This window comes from Diospyros lotus, chromosome 4 (genome assembly GCF_014633365.1).
Source record: "Diospyros lotus cultivar Yz01 chromosome 4, ASM1463336v1, whole genome shotgun sequence".
Classification (NCBI taxonomy): Eukaryota; Viridiplantae; Streptophyta; class Magnoliopsida; order Ericales; family Ebenaceae; genus Diospyros; species Diospyros lotus.
The window spans coordinates 3,496,672-3,517,312 of record NC_068341.1 but is presented as its reverse complement, the minus strand read 5'-3'; the positions used below and the strand labels follow the sequence as shown (position 1 = coordinate 3,517,312).

General features: G+C 36.5%; 1 protein-coding gene across 1 annotated transcript; it reads left to right on the top strand.

Moving 5' to 3' along the window:
• The first annotated feature begins 6,768 nt into the window (after positions 1–6,768).
• On the top strand, positions 6,769–19,202 carry LOC127799157 (heat stress transcription factor A-2b-like). Its single transcript, XM_052332910.1, has 9 exons — positions 6,769–6,926; positions 9,491–9,602; positions 9,691–9,785; positions 9,988–10,102; positions 10,178–10,302; positions 14,468–14,538; positions 14,668–14,725; positions 17,306–17,701; positions 18,178–19,202. Exons 1-9 carry the CDS (start codon positions 6,909–6,911, stop codon positions 18,949–18,951), a joined length of 1,764 nt encoding a protein of 587 aa, XP_052188870.1. The 5' UTR covers positions 6,769–6,908; the 3' UTR covers positions 18,952–19,202.
• Positions 19,203–20,641: the final 1,439 nt, after the last annotated feature.

Sequence of the window (20,641 nt, the reverse complement as noted above, 5' to 3'; positions counted from 1 at the left end):
CTTCTGTGGTCTCGGGACCAATTTCTAGGTACCATTTACCTTGAGGGAGTTCATTTCCTCATCCATGGCTTGACGCCATTTAACAGAGTCTTTGGAGCTGACAGCCTCCTCATATGAGGTTGGCTCACTGCTCCTCAACTCTTTTCCAGCAATTAAAGCACAGTACACTAAGTCTGAGTAAGCATACCTTGTAGGGGGTTTAGAAACCCCCATGTTCCTATCACGTGTAAGCTGATAGCCACTGAGATCTTGAGGTGAGCTATTATGCTCCATCTCAATCTCAGGTTCATCCTCTTATTCCTCTTTATCATCATCATGATCAAAGCTGTTTTCATCATAAGACATAGGCAAGGTAACATTTGGGATTAGGTTCAGATGAAGCTGGAGCAGCTGGCAAGTCATTACTTCCTGCTAGTTGCTCCACCTCAATCTGAGATCCCCCTAACACAACAAAATCATCTAGATTTTGCTGAGTGTTTGTTTCTTTTTGGTTAATGGTCTTATAAGGGAAAACATTTTCATTAAAGATAACATATCTACTGATTATGATTTTAACTCCAACAGATTCCTTAGCCCATAACCTATATCCCTTGGTACCTTCTTGGTAACCAACAAACACACATTTGATAGACCTAGGTTCAAGTTTACCCTCAAACTGATGAGCATAGGCTTCACAGCCAAATACTCTTAGGTAATTTAAATTTAACTTCCTACCAGTCCAATTTTCCTCAAGGCATTTAAAATTTAAAACAGCAGAAGGATTTCTATTTACTAAATAGGCTGCAGTAGATAGAGCCTCACCCCAAAATGACTTAGACATGTTAGATGTGAATAATAGGCACCTAACTTTTTCAAGTAGGGTTCTGTTCATTCGTTCAGCTATCCTATTTTGTTGGGGAGTGTTCCTAACTGTTTTGTGTCTAAGTATACCTTGATCATTATAGAAAGTATCAAAGGCTCTACTGCAGAACTCAAGACCATTGTTAGTTCTAAGTGTTTTAATTTTCCTATCTATTTGGTTTTCTACCATAGTTTTTCAGGTTTTAAACTTCTCTAGAGTCTGATCTTATGATTTTAATAAAAATACCCAAACCTTTCGAGTAAAATCATCCACAATAGATAGAAAATACCTGTTACTACCAAAGGTGGGGACCTGAAAAGGCCCTCATAGGTCAACATGAAGATATTCTAAGCATGCCTTCGCCAGGTGAGTTCCCTTATGGAAACTCAGCCTGTTTTACTTGTCCAGAACACATGATTCACAAAAGTCGAGGGACCCAACAGGCACTAATCCAAGGTAACCTTAGTTTGACAGTGCCTGAAGACCTTTCAAGCTCATATGGCCAAACCTTAGGTGCCATAGATTTGTCTTATCAGTATTAGCTATGCAGGCAGAATGCATGTTAACAAGGGAAGAGTAATAACCAGTCAAAATGTACAAGCCATTTTTCTTAGTATCAGACAAGATAAGATAATCTTTAAGAACATGCAGGAAACTATTTTCTGCTCTATATGAATAACCTAACTCATCAAGTGTGCCAAGAGATATTAGATTTCTTTTTAAACCTGGTACATACCTTACATCAGTTAGAATTCTGATTTTATTGTCATGCAATTTTAAAGATATGTTGCCTATTCCTTGGACACTACATGACTGGTTATTGCCCATGAAAACAGTACCAGTTTTCCTTTGGTTAAAATTTTGAAACTATTCTCTATTGGGGCACATATGAAAAGAGCAACCAGAATCCATTATCCATTCATTTTCAGTAGATAAATAAGAGACATTTAGAACTTCAACTACACAATTAGAGGTTCCTGCATTTACATTTGTATTTCCCCTTGTTTTTGTTTCTTAATAAAATCATAGCAATACTTCTTAATATGACCCTCATTTCCACTGTGGTAATACTTCCATTTTTATTTACCCTTCTTGTATTTCTTTTTACCCTTTTGCCTTGACCCATTAGGGTGATCATTGTTACTGATAAAGTGTTTTTTCTCATTCTTACTCTTTACAAACAAATTATTGCCAGACTTCTTAGATGTTCCTAGTTCCAGTTCCTTAGCTTTAATACCCGATATAACAAGGTCCAAACTAGGTACAATGCTAGTATATCTCAATGCATGCTTTACAACATCATAGTCATCAGGTAATGAATTTAATAGAATCATAGCTTCACTTGTGTCACCTAATGCTTGATCAGTACCTCTAAGTAATAATTCAAGCCTAGTAAATTCGTCTATTTTCTCATCCATTAACTTAGATGTATTCATTTTGAAATTAAACAGCATGTCTTTCAAGTAAACTAAATTAGGTGTAGACATTACAGAGTATAACGAATCTAATTTATTCCATAAATCAATAGGAGTTGACATACCATTTACCTTACATATGACAGTGTCACCAAGGTGAAGGAAAATGAGGTTGAATGCCTCTTCTCTTACCTCATTTGTTTTTGCAAGCTGATCAGGTGACTATTTTCGGTCATCAGCTTCTATTGCTCAAAGGAACCTGGGGTGGTGTCCACTCGCAGTCCCGCCACTTGAGCCAACAACCGGGGTGGTGTCCACTCTCAGCCCCGCCACTTGGGTCCCGTAGGGTGAAGTCCGTCTCAGCCCCGTCCCAAGTGGGTCACCTAGCATTAATCCTAGGTACGCATCCCGAGTGCTGTCACTCTGGGCTACGTCACAAGTTACCAACCCACGTCCCACATGGACTACACAAAACAAGCCAATGCCGAAAAATCATAACATGCATAAAAATTAACATCTCAATGTATGCACTTTACCGTTCGAAATTCAATGCATGTGTAAATAATTGTTTGGACAACCATAATAAACCAAGCCATAGGGATGAACATTCACAGTAAACCATTCACATGTCACTTAAAATCTTTTCGGGTAGAACCACTCACAAGTCAAAACAAAGTTGGAGGCGAACACTCACATTTAGCGATATTTCGGTATGCCTCGATTTGCGTGCCTACCTCGATTTGCATGCCTTCTTCGATCTTCGCACGAGTCACTTCGTCTCAACCCTCAAGGCACCCTAATCATCACATTTATCCAACAATTATAATTTTCCTTAATTTTCTCATATTTTTCCTATTTTTCTCCCATTTTCTTCTCTAATAATCCTAATAATCCAAAATAAATATCTAAACGACTATTTTCTCAAATATTTTTACATAATAATTTATAATTTAATTTTCTTAAAATAAATAAAAAAATTTCGAAATTACCTGAAGTCTCACGCGCCTTCACGCGCGGGCGCGTGGCTGACTGGATTGAACTGGCGCGTGGTAGTCACGCGCGGGTCGTCTTCTACCTTGAGCCGGTCGCCGGCGACTGCTCCAATGGCTACAAAATCGGTGCCGTTCGAAAGCCCTTGGAGAATCGATCACTATACCACGAAAATCAGGCTGAAAGGCCACCGGAAAGTGGCCTAAATGGCCGGTTGCAGGCGGCGGAAGGTGGACCGCCTCAAACCCTCGGCCGAGTTCGAAACCCCCTCAAACCTACTCCAAAACGCCTCAAATCGATCCCAAAATGATCCTTGACTCCTAGAGACCAAAAGCCCTCTATCAAAGCTCCAAAAATCGTTCAAGAATGAGCTCGATTTGGTGCTTCTTTCTCGGCCGAATACCTTCGGTATTTATAGGTAAAAACGACCCCCCACGTGGCCGATTTCTGGTCATTTCTTCCCCTTCACGCCACCAGGACTGTCCTCGGCCATCCCTTGACAAGATTTGGCTGCCAAATGGCCGGATTTTCCGGCCAAAACTCGCAGCCAGGCTGCCATGTGCGTGTGAAATTTCTAAAAATTACACTTTAGCCCCCCGAAATTTTTCTTTTGCATTTTGACCCTTTCCTTTAAGCCCTTGGTCTTTCTAACATCCTCACTAAGACCCTCAAGATTAATAATTTTCATTTCCCCCTTGAAACTTTTGAAAAATTGCCGTTTAGACCTCTCTCGGGCAATTTTTGAAAATTACACTTAGGCCCGATTGATTTATTTGACCTTAAATCTACTTGATTTAACCTGAAACCACTTAAGGGTTGTTCTATACATCGAATACTAGTCCTTGACACTCTCCGTTGACTTTTTGGCCGTTGTTTACAACAATTCGGTAATACGGCCTAATTGGCAACTGTATTTTTTGCTGTACCGAAAACTGTTCCCGATCTCATTTCTTTCATCACTAAAAATCATAATTTTAATTGCTCGTCGATACTATACCATTTTCCTTGGCTATCTAGGGTCCAAGGTACTCCCTCTGATTAATTCGGTCGTCCAAAGCTGTGTTAGTGTGCCCTATAGTCTTATTTTTCCCAAAATTCCAATTATGCCCTTTATCAAACATCATTTTTATCCTCAAAATTATTCTCGGGTGTTACATCTTATGATAAGAGAGTAAAACTCTCATCTTCTTTTTCCAGCTTTTGAAGTTTCCTTTACCATCAAATATACCGATTTCAAATCGGGTAGACATCATTTTTGCCTTGCACGAAGTTAACCTAGGTGGCTCTAGACATTGATGAGAACCAACACAACAAACACCTGCTGACAAGGACTCATAGAGAAACCCTAGACCACTTACAAATAGATGACAACCCTAGAAATGAAAAAGGATAACCGATTGAACTTACAAGCGTTAAGCGCCAATCTAAAACACGGCTTTGATACCACTGTTGCGAACTGATAACAGAAACCTACATACATACATACATCAAGCAGAAACAAGAAGCATAAACATACATACATCAAGCAGAAACGAAACAAAAAAGCAAAATGACAAGGAGACAAAGATTTTTACCGTGGTTCACCCAAAATAGGGCTACGTCCATGTTGAGCTCTGGTGAGAAGAGCTCACTGCACTAAGAATAGAATCGGAGAATACACCCACATAAAACCCTCTTAATCTCTATGTACAAACAGTAGTTCGAGAATCAAAACTTGCCCAATAATCACTTAATACATATCAAAGGCAAAACCTATTGAACCATTAAACAAAATTTATATAGATCCTTTACAAAGAATAAATAGAGAGCAAACTAGAGAGAAAACCCTAGCCCAGAGGCGAAGACTTCACTTCCTTTCTCTCGATCTTTCTTTTCCCCTTTTTTGTTTCTTTCCTTCCTCACCTTTTTCATCTCTTTCGTCTGGGCTAGTTCACATCCCGATGGGCGAGATTAAAAACGCTGATGAGTGGCTGGGATCAAGCCTCATAAAACATGGATGAAAGGCTGGGATTCAATCGTGCAAGCACGATGATTATTCCAACAAAAATGACAAGCAGGCAAGGAATATGATCGGGCAAAAGTGGGCAATTGGGCGCCATCAGAAAGCTGCTGATGGTTGCCACGTGCTACCATCAAGCAGCTGCCAAATGACATGCTGCGGTTGCTACACGTGGCCTTTCAACCAGCATAAACCCAAGGACATCGTTTGGAGCTTCATTATCAATAAAGTAGGTTTCAACCATAACTTCAACTGATCCATGCACTCTTTCAATAGAATGGACCAACATGGCCCATTCAAACAATGGATTAATTTAGACTGAAATTTGGGTCTAAGACGCAGAAATTCAACTGATTCAACCACTCCTTTGTTTGTAATTACTAGTATTCTTTGAACTCAACACTTCCCGTAGAGCTCAGTCAAACCAACCCCTAATTTCTTTCACCTAATTCTTCTGTCTCTTCTTGAACTCAACTTCTTATAATTATTCAGTGATCAGAATAAGCAAGTCACAGGTTCAAATTATTAAAAAGTGTAGAAAAACAGTTCTTTTAATATATTTAAGAACATTTTCCAATCGAACAATTCACAAATCTTTGCCTAATTCTTATGTTTGTTTATGAACCCAATTTTTTATCATTGTTCTGGTATCATAAAGCCTAATCTTATGAATAGGATAACAGATGGAGACATTCATTATACACGAGAATTTTTTGAGTATAATTTAATTTCTTTATTTAAAAAAAACTTATATGTTTTGTCATATCACAAGATAAGTTATACATGACATAATAAGATTAGTCTTAATATGGCATAATTAATATATAAATTGCATATTAATTTTCATTATCCAATTTATTTGTTTAAGAATTTAAATAAATATAAAGTTTCAACTTTGGGTTCTGTGAGCTTTAGATGGTTCCTTTCCGGTTTTAGGTGATTTTTTCCTATAAAAAATTTTCAAGATTTAAGGGGTGAAAGGACATTTAAAATTTTTTGAGGGATCCTTTAGCAATTAGTAGTGTTAAGTTGTATGGAAATAAAAACGAGAAATGAATAAATAAAAATAGATAAATATTATCTTTTAAAAAATTAAGAAATAGAAATATGAGAAAAATGGATAAATAAAAAATATATAATTTTTTTATAAATATAATTTTGAATATAAAATATAATTATTCAATTTAAAAATAAACAAAAATTTTATAATACATTCAAATAAATTTTTAAAAAATTAAAAATTTTATGTTGGAGACAAAAAAAAAATTCATCTCTAGTAGATCAATATTTTTTTAATATTACGAAATGGTCATAAAAAAATTTTAAAATTAGAAAAGTAATTTAAAAATATTTTTTAATATTTCAAAAACAAAAATGTTTCGAAAATTACAAAACAATACCCCCAAAGAACGTAAATAGCATTTTTGTTTCCAAAGGGACTGTATGTATTAGTGGGAAACAATGAGAAAACAACGTGGTTTCCGGAATGGAATTACGAAAGAGCCCCCCTTGGGTCAAAGTCAACGGCCTTCGGCGACAATAAGGCCGTGATGCTGTCCTCGTTTATTATCTCGTACTCGTGGCCTCGAAGCTCAGATAGTGGCGTGGCCTCAAAGCTTAGTACTCGGACGCAGAGGTGGGATCCCTGGTGAGAGGAAGAAGAATGGGTTTGGTGGCCAAGGTAAATAAATATCTGACCTCTACCATCCTGCAATTAGGGCTTTCTTCCTTGTGAAAAAAAATTGAAGATTTTGTTTGGTTTCACCGATCTCTTTTCCATTTTACGCGATTAGCGCTTGCCCGTTTGATCGATTTGTGGGTTTTTATGCCTTTACCCGTTTTATTATCTTTAGAAAATACTCACGACTGTTCGAATCGCGGGGTTTGGTATTTTCTATTAAACCTTGCCATTTACTTCCTCTGTAATTGTTAAATCGATTCATATGCTGTTCGTCTCTGGGGCTTGAATAATCTGTATTCCGACGGTTAGCGAGTCAAGCCATAGAATTATCAGCTTTGTTTTTTATCTTTTACGTGAACAAGAAAAGCCACTGAAAATGATTACCTAATTTGAATGAACTAGGCTTCTGATTCTTCTTTCTTGTTGGAGAAATAAATTGATAGATTCAATGCATTTAAATTGAACTGAGTGAGGAATAGGATTGGCTTATTGCCAGGGAGATGGAAGACTGCTTGGGCTGAGAGTTCCATTCGGTAGAGGAAGTGCCGCCTGTAATCTATGCGATTCAGTAATATTACAGTGAGTGAAAAAAAAAAAAAAAAAACATATTGATGCAGAACCCGAACCAAATGAAACAAGAGTAATCCTGATTATTCGTAGTGAATAGCAATTATTTAATATTATTCATCAAAATCTGTCATTCAATAGTATTTATAGACAATTAAGCTAATAAAGATAATGCTAACCTAATTAGGATTCTAGGTCATAAAAGAAATTAAAAGACACTAGGAAACAAATTAAAATAAAAAAAATTAATACAAAATATTAATTTTTTACTTGTATGCCTAAAGTATTGTTTTCTGAAATATTTCTTTATGATCTTCATCACATATAATTGTTTGTTTTCACTCTGTTCCCTAGGGAAGTGTTCTGGATTTACCTAGGGTAAGATGTTACTTCATTTGAGGAACTTCAAGACTGTTAGGCTGAAAGGATTGTTGACGAGGAATTTCTGTTGTGTCATAGGCACATAAATTGTACAACTACATCAGCATGTTGGAATCATACTTTTGTTTCTACTGTGGTAACCATTAACAACCTATTGTTTTGTGATGGTAGGAAGTTGCAATTTTTTTCTGTTATCCTTCTTTTAATGATAGAATTTCTTTTATCTTTTTTTTTCTTTAGTCAATAAGTAAATCATATGCTTACAAAATGGGAAACGTTGTATAAACCATGTCGGTAAGGCCGTACACCATGACCCTAGTAATTAGGACCAGAAAGAGATCCAGGATATGAATAGGTAAAAAGAATTAGCAAACAAACTCTTAGATGGATAGAGCTCCATATCCTATGATGAAGTACAAGCACTTGTAAGATGTGATCAGGTCATTATTCATCCAAACATATGTATTATTTTTATTTTTCTAGGATTGAGTTCTTCTCAACACTTGGGCTATTTGTGAAAAATTTTGTGCATCTGTGGTACTTAGTTGACTTGAATGTTTTAATTGGATTGACATCTGAACTTCCACAAGAGTGTTCTTTTTGGCCCGTCAAACATACATTAGAGGCACCCAAGTGCGACCTTCCCACATTTTTACTTCTAGTGACACCACCCATGCAAGCTCCATGGAACTCCTTTATCAAGCTATTTTTGTAACATTCCGTATCGAGCGATAAGAAGGACCAAAACAACTTACCCTGATGGACATACGCGAACTTCCCAGGGGGGTCACCCATCCCTGGATTACCCCATGTTAAGTACGCTTAACTTGGGAGTTCTTTGCCAACATTCAGCCCAAAAGGTATTCAGCTGGTGTTAGTTCCTTTCTTATACTATCCTCGATATATACTAACTTCTCTGGGCTCTCGGGGTATTACAATTTCCCCCTTGGTTTGCAAGTAGCTATAGCTAAACTGAGGATGAGATTGTCTTGCAACACCAGTTATTTTCTCCAACTACAACCACAACCAAGACCTTAATCTTACTAGGTGGGGTCAATTACATATATTCTAGTATGTGAAGCATCTATATTGATAACTTTATTTTTTGTTCAGCCCTTATATTCTCTGTCTTGCTTAAAAGTTTTTAACCTAGTTCTCTTTGATTTTTCTATACCTTTTTCTTTCTCATAAACTTCTTCTATTTGTTATAAACTAAATAAGAACAAAGCTACCTTAATTTGCTAATTACTTGGTTTTTTTAAGGGAGTTGAATGTAACATATTCTTTTGCTTAAAATGCTGAGATATGACCATGCCAAAGATTTTCTGAGAACTATCTGTATGTGCTCTATAGTCAAATACATGTTTCCTTGGGTTCAAGTCTTAAAATTCATCATATCTGACTCTTGATTTGGTCCTATAGCTGAATCATTAATGTGATCTGGCTCATATTGCAAAAATTGGTTTTTTGGTTTTCAATCTCATTCTACATTCACTGTAGTTACTCTTTAATTTTGTCTTTGTTGAATTCATTATTGTCTTCCCAGAAAAATGTGGATAGAAACGTAAAGGGATATTAATATTCCATCTCATATCAAAATGTATTTTTTCCCACAGGATGACAGGGAGGAAGTCATAGAGGCATGGTACATGGATGATAGTGATGAAGACCAGAGACTCCCCCATCATCGGGAACCTAAGCAATATGTATCTCTAGACCAGCTTTCAGGTATGCATATTCAAAAATCAAGTTTCTGAAATTATCAGGACCTATTTCTTTAATTTGTACCTAATGGGCTGTCCTGTTAACTTTAAAGACCTTGGAGTTCTAAGCTGGCGGTTGGATGCTGATAACTATGAAACAGATGAGAAATTGAAGAAAATTCGTGAGGAACGTGGATATTCCTACATGGTTTGTGACCAAGCTTGCCTTCTCATTTCTCATTTCTTTATTTTCCCAGGGCAACTGTTCCCATTGTAATTTCACTTTTGCATTGAAAGAGGGAGGGAGGAGGTGCAGTTGCTTGATGAGTTTTTTATGACTTGGTGTATAGAATTATCATAAAAGTTTTTCATGGACCTGAGTTGAAAATCTTGGAAAATTTTATTTTCAGGACTTCTGTGAGGTTTGCCCAGAAAAACTACCAAATTATGAAGAGAAAATAAAAAGCTTTTTCGAGGAGCATCTTCATACTGACGAAGAGATCCGTTACTGTGTAGCAGGAAGTGGTAGGTATAGTTGGAACTTCATTTAGTTTCCTACAAGTGAAATCTTGTGTCCTAATATTTTACATGATGGCGAAGGTTATTTTGATGTGAGAGATCGAGATGATGCTTGGATCCGTGTCTGGGTAAAGAAAGGGGGAATGATTGTACTGCCTGCTGGAATTTATCACCGCTTCACACTTGACACAAGCAACTATATAAAGGTATGTTCATGGCTTATTCTGTGTTAGGCAGATTTACTTGTTTGCATGTAGGCAAAAGGGCTATTTTTTTTTCCCTTTTCAGATTCTTTTTGATTTTACAGATTACTATAATGAAAGTTTCAGGTTTGTTTACTTTGTGTTGCCATATTGTTTGAAGTGCGTTTACTTGGATCTCCCTGCTGATGCACAGTGCAATTTACGGGTTTTCTACCCATTGTATATGTGGTGGATGAGTTTAGAAGCTTCTTGACATTAATAATATGATATGCTATGAGGGTAGCATCCCCTGTAATACCTGGCTGTGCATATTTTGTGAAGGCATAACTTCTTTTTTTTTTCTTTTTCTTTTTTTTTTTGACAAGTAACAACCATTATATGGTGTTCATAGGTTCTCTTTTTTTTGTAAATTACATTAAGGCCCCATGAGGAATGGGACTCATACATCCCCCTTTCTCAGGTTAACGAAATTAGATTGACCAATTGGAGATAGTTAACAATAAATCAACCCCTTCCTTTCCTTCATTATTTAGCTGTCAGTTGACTAAACAAAGTACGTTGATAGTGTCAATAATTACTTCATAATACCTGTCTTACCTTCTCTAATTGAGGAAAAAAACAGTTCTAGCAACTTGTCAAAATACTGAAATATATTACTAATGACAATACACAAACCAATGTATTAGCTATGATTAACATTAGAATAGTTTTGAGATTTAATTAATTAATGATTGTTAAAATGTAATTAATGGAATTAACTAAAATTAATTAATAATGTAATTTTATGTATTACTTTATCTCTTTCTTTCCTCTCCTTGTTCCTGGAACCCATTTGCCACATACTACTAGCCCCAACAATACCTGAAACCACCCTACCACCACTATCCAGAACAACCCACACCATATACACAGACAACTGCCATCCTTAATGCCTTGTCACGAGCCTTTCTCATCCATTAACCTGTCATGCCAATTTTTGTTCTGATCATTTTTAAGAATTGATGCATCGTGGTGTTTGTGTCAGTCTCCATGCCTGTGTCTGCATTTGTCTTTTTAGCATCCTGGTAACCTCATCCAATTCATTTTGTGCTTTCTGGTTGAAAGACATAACCTAGTAGCTGTCACATTCCTAGGGTTTGAATAGGAAATTACCAAGGAATTTGGTAAGAACCGGGAAAGATAGAACAGTAATGGAGGGAGAATTAGACAGAAAGAGGGAGATAACAGCAAGATTAGAGAGAGAAATGCAGTCAGAACAGAGAAAGGGAGAGAGATCAGAACAATTGAGAGGGAAATCAGAATTCAAGTATCATTTCACAATATCCATTCTAGACCTATTCTAACCTATTTATAGTCTACAACAGCAAAGTACAATCATTACAACCACAAAATATAACAACAATGTACAACCTACTTCAACACATATAATACATAATTACTATTATATCCTTGGGGATCCTTGGGATCTTGACAATTCCCCTCCTTGTTCTTGTCCCCAAGAATTGATAGTGATTGGCCACTATTCTTTATCCGATCCCTGCCTTCTCTATCAGATTTATCCTTCTTTCTTTCTTTCTCCTTCTAGGCCGATTCCTCTTCACTCTTATATTCCTTCTCTTGTTGTCAACGGGCTTAAGAGTCAAACTTGGTTTAACCACTTGCACCAAATCTGCTGCATCATCAGCTACCTTGATATCTGTAATATCTCGTAGATGCAGCAACTAAGAAGTGTAGACGACTCGCTTCAAGTATTCAAACAAAAACTTTCCAAAAGCAACAGTGTGATGCTTTGTTGCAACATCAAGTTCAGCCATCCACTTATTCCTTATTGGAATCAAAAGTAGTCCCAATTGACCTGTCATACTGCTCTGTAGGCCAAAACCTGATTTGATGCTGCAGTGCACCCACTGGAGCATGAACAAACTAGGCAGCAAAAGTCTTGTTCCCGACAGCAAAAAACTCGTCCACCATCTTCCTTTCATCACATTTCAATTTTTCCTTCTGCATCCTCCTCTGCTTCAGAGCACAATTATACTGCTGGAAATTTTTAATGTGATCAATTTCTTCCAGACGTGAGCATCCTTCATCAACCTCTAACCAATCTTGAATTGTCCTCCATTGATTCACTTTGATTAAGGCACAGGTTTCCTCACAATTGACTGATTTTTCAGTTGGAATTACCTGATCCATTGTAGATAATTCAGCCACTCCTTCTACTCCTGATGATTGATTGTCACATGAACATCTTCTTCTGAAACTTTTCTTATTAAGAAATCAGGTATGGGAGGAGTACCTATTCCTTCAAGAGAAATAGATTTAAGATCTTCAAAATTTAAACCTGTCATGATTGTTTCCGTTGCTAACTTCACGACATCTTTGGCTTCCTGTTTGCTGGCGTACAACACAGATTTATCTTCAACAGTTACGTCCTCCAATGGTGTCACGTTGATTTTTCCAGCAGCTGTCTTGGCATCCAAAATTGCCGGATCCTATTCAGTTGATTCATCAGCTTCTTGCTGCAAACCAGAGGTAGCAGGTAGGACTCCAGCTTCCACTAGAACCGATTCTGGAGTGGATTTTAAAAAACATTCCGCTGGTATTCTGACTTGAAAATTGAAATCAGAATCAGAAGTTCATCCAGCTTGTGGTTGAGGTTATTGACCTTCTTCTAGAATCTGTTCTCCATCTCCACAGTTTAACTTCTGGAAAAGTTACCTCTGAAACAGCTTCCAAGGACCACAAACTGCTTCCAGTACTTGATTCAGCACCAGAACCCGCCTCTGAATTACTTCTGGGAGTCGCCAGTCAGCACCCTAGGATCGGCTTCTCTGGCTTACTGCTGAGGATGGCCTAGGTCAAATGGCCAAGAATTCCCCCTGCTTCGCCTTCACAATTCTGACCAAGAGTTGCTTGGCTCTGCTTCACCTTTAATTCCGATCCTAGATCAGCTCTGAATTTGCCTCTGAAGCAGCTTCTTGATAATTGCCTGGATGTTGTGTCGCAACCTAGATCGGAATTCAGTATTCCTGACTGTGTTTCAATCACAGTCAAGAATGCCTTACTGAATCATACTTACCAACGTTCAGCAGTTGTTGAAGATCAGCTTCCAACCATGCCTTCCTTCTCGCCTCAACCTCAATTCCACAGCTGAGAATCGTCAGTCTAGATCACAGACGGAATTTGCCTTCAGAAATCTGAACCTTACTGCTACGAGTTTGCCAGAATCACAGCCAAGGAACGATAAGCTCTAATACCATTGGTCATGTTCCTAAGGTTTTCCTAGGGTTTGAATAGGAAATTTCCTAGGAATTTGATAGAAATTGGGAAAGATAGAACATTAATGGAGGGAGAATTAGACAGAAAGAGGGAGGTAACAGCAAGATAAGAGGGAGAAATGCATTCGGAACAGAGAAAGGGAGAGAGATCGGAGGGAGATGAGAGAGATCAGAACAATTGAGAGGGAGATCAGAATTCAAGTATCATTTCACAATATCCATTCTCTACCTATTCTAACCTATTTATACGTTGTAACAGCAAAGTACAATCACTACAACAGAAAAATATAACAACAATGTACAGCCTACTTCAACACATATAATACATAATTATTAATTACTATTATATCCTTGGGGTCTTGACAGTAGCCCTTTGGACCAGCCAAATAATTTTTCTGGAGTTTACATACTAATATATACATATGAATAGAAAATATCTTTCAAGGATTCATCATTTTTAGAGGATCCGACTCTTTGATTTGGGATGGTTCTGTCACAGTCGTGTAGGTGATTAAGCATTTAGGTCAGATTGCCTGGTTGGTCCAGTGCCTGCATGTGAGAGGGCAATGTAGTAATGTTTGGATAGTCCCTGATTATGGCTATGATTCGGTGGCAAAACAATGGATCAACCAATGGAGAAATGATGGATAAGATGAGAGCCAGTTGAGCTACAACTTCAACTTGCTAACTACAGTGACCTGTGGTGGAAGAGGAGGCTACATCATTATCAGCTGCTCTTATGTATTTATGTATTTATTTATTTATTTATTTATTTATTTTATTACTAGTCTTTGTTTTCAAGCATGATTGGTTACATTGGTTAGAAGTTTCGTAACATCATTGTTGTCAAACATTAAAAGAAATTTATTTCTTATAAAATATTTATTTTGCAGGCCATGCGCCTGTTTGTTGGGGACCCAATTTGGACTCCTTACAATCGTCCACATGATCACCTCCCTGCAAGGTATGCCTTGACCATTTTCGTGTTTTCTTTTCCTTTTTCGTTTCTGTTTTCTGTTTCCTTTTTGCAGATCATTCAAGATTTTATATTCTGCCTTTCACCCAATTAAGTTGGCTTTTTTGGTTTTTTCAGGGAAGACTATATCAGAAATTTTGCGCAGAAGGAAGCTGCCAGTTCTGCCGTTGACGCTGCAGCTTGATCTCTGATTTGCTTTGTGTTCAATACAATGGAAGCCATTATCTCTTATTATGTAAAACATAAAAAAAAAAAAAAAAGGGAACAAAGAGGGGATCCATCTTGTCTTTAATAAAAGATAACTCTATGGAGTTCTATGCTTGTGTTTGTCACGAACATGGTCATGGAATACTGGCTTCGGTTCCTATAGGCCATAAAATTATTATGCAAAACTGGTTGTGTAAATGTGAGCTTCTTCATTGATTGGTTTCATGACCTTTGGCCAAATATCTAGCATGTCTTGCTATATATCTTGGAGATCATTATATGTTTGAAAGTCGTAACAGTCTGAAAGAGGAACAGTGCTGATTAAAGTTAGATGATTCACTCCAACTTTGCTTTTGAAATTCTTTCTTGGATTTGATCCCCTTTCTGATGTCATCTTCTACAACCATCTTGAAGCTCCATTAGTCTAAGGTGTATTCCTGATATTAAAGTCATATTTCGCATGCTTAATTGTCCCGCGATGCCGACGCGTGTCGACAGATTTGCAGTTAGCTTAATTATGCTCTTGACTTTTGTCTTATTATAATAATAATAATAATAATAATGCTCCCTTTAAGTAGGTGACGTTTCTTGGACTAATTCCTAATGGGATGCCATATGAATTGTGGCACCAATGCTTGGCAATGGAGACAGGATTCTTCAGCTTTAGCCTTCTCTCTCTGTGTGTGTGTGTGTGTATATTGCGAGGGAAAGAACAAATCAACAATTGTGCACAATGTTCCTTCTATGTGGCTTTCACTTTTTCACAGAAAGATTCCCCTATCGTGTCTTTTTATTATTTGGTAACTCTTCCAATTGTTGTCTCATTAATCAAACGGGAAACATAAACACCAGCTGCATTACAAGTGAAACACTGTGAATTCACACTTCTAGATTTGAGCTTTAGGGATATCAAAGTCTCTCAACAACACCAACTGCATTTCATTTAAGTCGGAGTAGTTACTTAAATCAATCATTTATATCAATCCTCATATCTTATGAATACTTTTTACAAAATCGTTATGCTTCATTTCATATTTTTTGTCTTTTATTGTGAACTTAATATTTGATTTGATATCTTCAATTTGAGTTATTACACCCTTTCCAAGAATAAAATCCACACCTTTTATTTTGTCTAATCTATAATTAAGAGTATACAATCGGTTATAATCGAATCCAACTGATCGAAAATTACTAATCGAACCAAACTGATTGAGTAGACTAACTAAAATAATTAAAATCAAATTAACTGAATTTTGAGTCGTTGTAACGGTACTGAAAATTGAATCGAAATTCTTACCAAAAAAAACAAATCAACCCTAATAAAATAGAGTTGAGTTATCGGTTCAATTCGATTTTTTGGTTAATAATATAAAAAAAATTAAATAATCAAAATTTTTGAAAAAATAACCAAATTGAAGTGAAACCAATAACTAAACCAAGCTAAATAATCAAAAATCTTGAGAATAAATAACCTAGCCAAACCACTGTCAATGAAAAATGAACTGAAGTTCAATTTATCAAACTTTTGCTCACCCCAACCTCCCATCGGAGTTGCTCAAAAATAGATTAAAATTGGGTTTGATTATGAGGGTATAAAGTACAATTTAATCTCTCTCTCTCTCTCTCTCTCTCTCTCTCTCTATATATATATATATATATATAATATATTGGACGAATGACAAAAGGTGACGACATACTTAGGTAATCTAAAAGACCAAGAAACTTTTTCCTCACAAAACTTGATTTGATGAAGGCATATAATAATATAATAATATTAAGTTTGCAAGATATTTTCTCCCCAAAGTATTAGTTTAAGCTATTTCACCTGCAGAGCTAATAATATCTATTTATGGCTCAACCCCACAGCTTTCTCGTGTCATCTAAGAACAGAGGGCTCACCGATTTGATCCTCTCTTTCCAAGAGGGACGGTGGAAATAAAATGGCATTCAGACCGAGCCAACCCACTAGCTCGGGTGAGTCAACCCGAACTTTCTTTTCAAAATACTTGGCCAGAACTTTTCCTACACTAAAATAAAAAATGCTCCTTTTAGGGTTAGCAAGCACTTGGTCTCGCTGCACAGCTATTATTGGTCTTTTGGGATGCGAAGGAGACAAAAGAAAATTATTATTTCCAAACGACCTTCCCAAAGGAGTAAAGAAACGAGAAGGCCATGAAACTAATAGTACTGAAGAGTGAACACCATTCTGGTTTCTCTCATTTGCATTAACGCATGGAAATAAAGCGATCACCTCCAGCTCTAGTAACCCTTTTCTGCTTCTGGTTTCTCAAAGTTTCTTCTTTGATTCTTGGTCTCCATTGCAGATTCTTCTGATGGTGTTGCTGTTCTTCTCCAGATAGCCAATGCCAAGCTCTAGATGTCTCAAACTGCCAGCACTTCTTTTATATGTTCTCTTCGATCTCCACCATGAACCATTTTTTCCCGTGCTTTCTCATCTGTTCATTTGAATCCCGGGCTTGTTATATAGATTTCTCAAAGCTCAGCAAGAAAAATCTGATCACAATTAATCAATACCCTTTTCTGGTAAAATTTGTACAAAGCTGCATTCTTTTCTATTAAGTCTGCAGGTCCACAAGGCTTCACAAACCTTATAGATATCCTCCTCATTCTCTTATCTATCTCCACCATGAATCCTCCAGGCTTTGTGAAAGAGGAGTTTCCAGGCTGTTCGGATCGCGATGAGCCGGCAGAGTCCATGGAAGTTCCCAGACCAATGGATGGATTATATGAGTCAGGCCCTCCACCTTTCCTCACCAAAACTTATGACCTTGTGGATAACCCCAGCACTGATCATATGATTTCTTGGAGCAAAGGTAACAATAGTTTCATTGTTTGGGATCCCCAGGCTTTTGCCATGGAACTTCTTCCCAGATTCTTCAAGCACAACAATTTCTCAAGCTTCGTTAGGCAACTCAACACTTACGTGAGTAGTACTATCTACTTTCATCTTCTGGGTATGCAATGAATAAATGGGTGAAGTTTTTTGCTTCGTTTTAGCCTCATAATTTTATGTGGGTTGTTCAGATTTGGCATCTTTCATGTTCATTCAGGAAAGGGCCAGAACATGGTTTATTTATCATTTCTCTTTCTTTTTCTTTTTCAGCTAACTTTGATAGATAATTGGTTCGGTACTTTTTCTTTGTTTAATGGGTTTCTCAATGTAGATATTTTGTTTGCTCTCAGTTATATAATAAAGCAAGTGGGAAGATCAATAGAATATAAAATATACATGTCACCCATATTTCTTCGATTTTTTCACTATATCGGGTCGTTTAGATGTTCCTTTTATCTGCTCTTGTTATTAAGCTTCAAAGACTTGATATGATCAATATGTGAGCGTAAGGTTATATAGATTTCACTGGTTTTTCATCAAGATCAAGGAATGTAATAACTCTGCAGGGTTTTAGGAAGGTTGATCCAGATAGATGGGAGTTTGCTAATGACGGGTTTTTAAGAGGACAAATGCATCTCCTGAGAAACATTCGGAGAAGAAAAACAGCTTCTCATCAATCTCAGGCATCCCAGCAGGGTCCAGACCCTTGTGTTCTTGAAGTGGGTAAGTTCGGATTAGATGCCGAAATCGATCGGTTAAGGCGGGACAAGCAGATTATAATGGTGGAGCTGGTGAAACTCAGGCAGCAGCAGCAGAATACCAGAGCCTATCTCAAAGATATGGAGGAAAAGCTAAGCGGGACAGAAACAAAACAGCGGCAGATGATGAGCTTCTTGGCGAAATCAATTCAGAATCCCTGTTTTGTGGAGCAGCTGATCCAAAGGGACAGAAGAAAAGAGTTGGAGGAAGCAATTAGCAAGAAGAGGAGGAGGTCAATTGATCGAGGGCCCAGCAATGTTATCGGAGGAGGAATTTGCGGTAGTCTTGTTAAAATGGAGCCTCAAGACTACAGTGACATTTCTGGTTTCAGCGATTTGGAGCTGGAGCAACTTGCAGGAGATCTAGACATTCAAGGACTAAGCGAGAACTTTGAGGAAGAAGATGAAGGGAACAAATTAGGTGGAGAGGGTAGTGAAGATAAAGCTCTGGACACAAAGTTCTGGGAAGAGTTATGGAATGAAGAAGATATTGGTTTGTTGGGTGATGAAGGAGAAGATGGAGAAGAAGATGCAAATGTGTTGGCTGAGCAGCTTGGGTTTTTAGGTTCCAGCCCAAAATAATTAGGAGTCTTGGTTTCTACTTACACTTCTTTACCTTAATTTCTGCTGCTATGTAAGACTGTCCAATTATTGTTTCTAGTTGCCCCATTTTAGTTTGGTTCTTTATGATGTGCTTTTGCTTTTTAAAGCGTTAATTAACTTAAAAGAGTTCTCACTCAAGAAGAAGCATTCTTTGCAGACTCCATTTTCACTGTATCCTTCGAGCATTAATGTTTTCACAAGGAAATCTAGTAATGATTCCTTCAGTTATATCCTTCTTCTCTTTTTCTTTTAAGATTGAGGTTAATTTGTAATTGTTGGGTTGTTGTTATTCTTGTTGTTTTAAGTAAAGAGAAAGTGAATCTAATGAACCAACGGGTAAGGAATAAGTGAATGAAATAGCTTTCACTTGAAATATAATTTGAGTATCTCTAAATAATCTTTGTTAAGTTAGGTTTGGAGAGATCTAAACGAATCATAATTGTACATTTAACTTGAATTAAAAGATACAGAATAAATTATATGCCCATGATATAATGTGTAATTGGCAAGTAACTTGTTCCAGATGAATGTGGAACATGCATGAGTTGTACTTACGAATTTTTTAAACAGGCAGTCGTTGGCTATTTGAACTCAAATGTTCGAGCAAAAATAGATTAACCTTGACATACTAATCATTAATTCATAGTAATCAATTAGTTGGTTATTTGTGTTTGCCTAGAGATATTAATTTGGCCAAAAAATCTGAATACTTAAGTAAACTTCCATCGATCCTAATAATATTTATAAGAGTATTTGCAAAAAGTAAAACTATAAATTAGCTAAAAAAGTAAAACTGTAAAATTAAATAAATTATATGTGAATGTGATGTTTCTCTATTTGAGCTAGGAAACTAGTAAAATAGAACCTTATTCATAATAATTTTTGTGTGTTTATTTAGTATATATAATTTGTGTTATTATGTCTACTCAATAAATTTAATTAAGATATACAAAAGAATAATGTTGGCAAGTTTTTACTGAAAAAACACACATTTAAAGTTTGAATTTTGGTTTTATGCTTAGTGTTAGTTACTTTTTTCCAGGTTTTTCTGGGAACATAAACTCCAAGCACAGTTCTTAAAATAAAATTTGCACTTAATCATTGGCCTAAAGTGGTGTATAATGAAATGATTGATGTGTTGAGACCTTAATTAAGTGCATTATTAAGCACTTGCTTAGGGGCAAACAGGTCGAGATCAATTGTAAAAGTAAATCTCACCAACATTGGTAGTAGTTTTGCTTTTATAATTGTTGTTGACTAACGTTTTTGTTTGTTTATAAGAAAGAAAATAATTTTTAATTTGAGTCGTATCGTAATGATAATGTCAATTTTAATTAGGTTTAGTTTTGTTATTGAAGTTACAAAAGTTGACTTAGAATCATGTTTAAATTTTACTTTTAATATTTTATATTTTTGACATGTGACAATCTACAAGTAAAAATAAACATTTTTAATTCTTGTGGGTTGTCACCTTCTTATCAATATAGGTATTCTTTACATGTCTAAGAAAAAATGTTTTAAACCTATAACATATAAGTTGCAGTGAGACAAACTAGCCAGTTTATTATTACACTCATGCAATCTTCCACAAACCTTTATGAATTTCCATGTAAGATCTGTCCCTTTGCAATGAATCTAAAACCAGACAAGATCAACAACTCCCATGGTG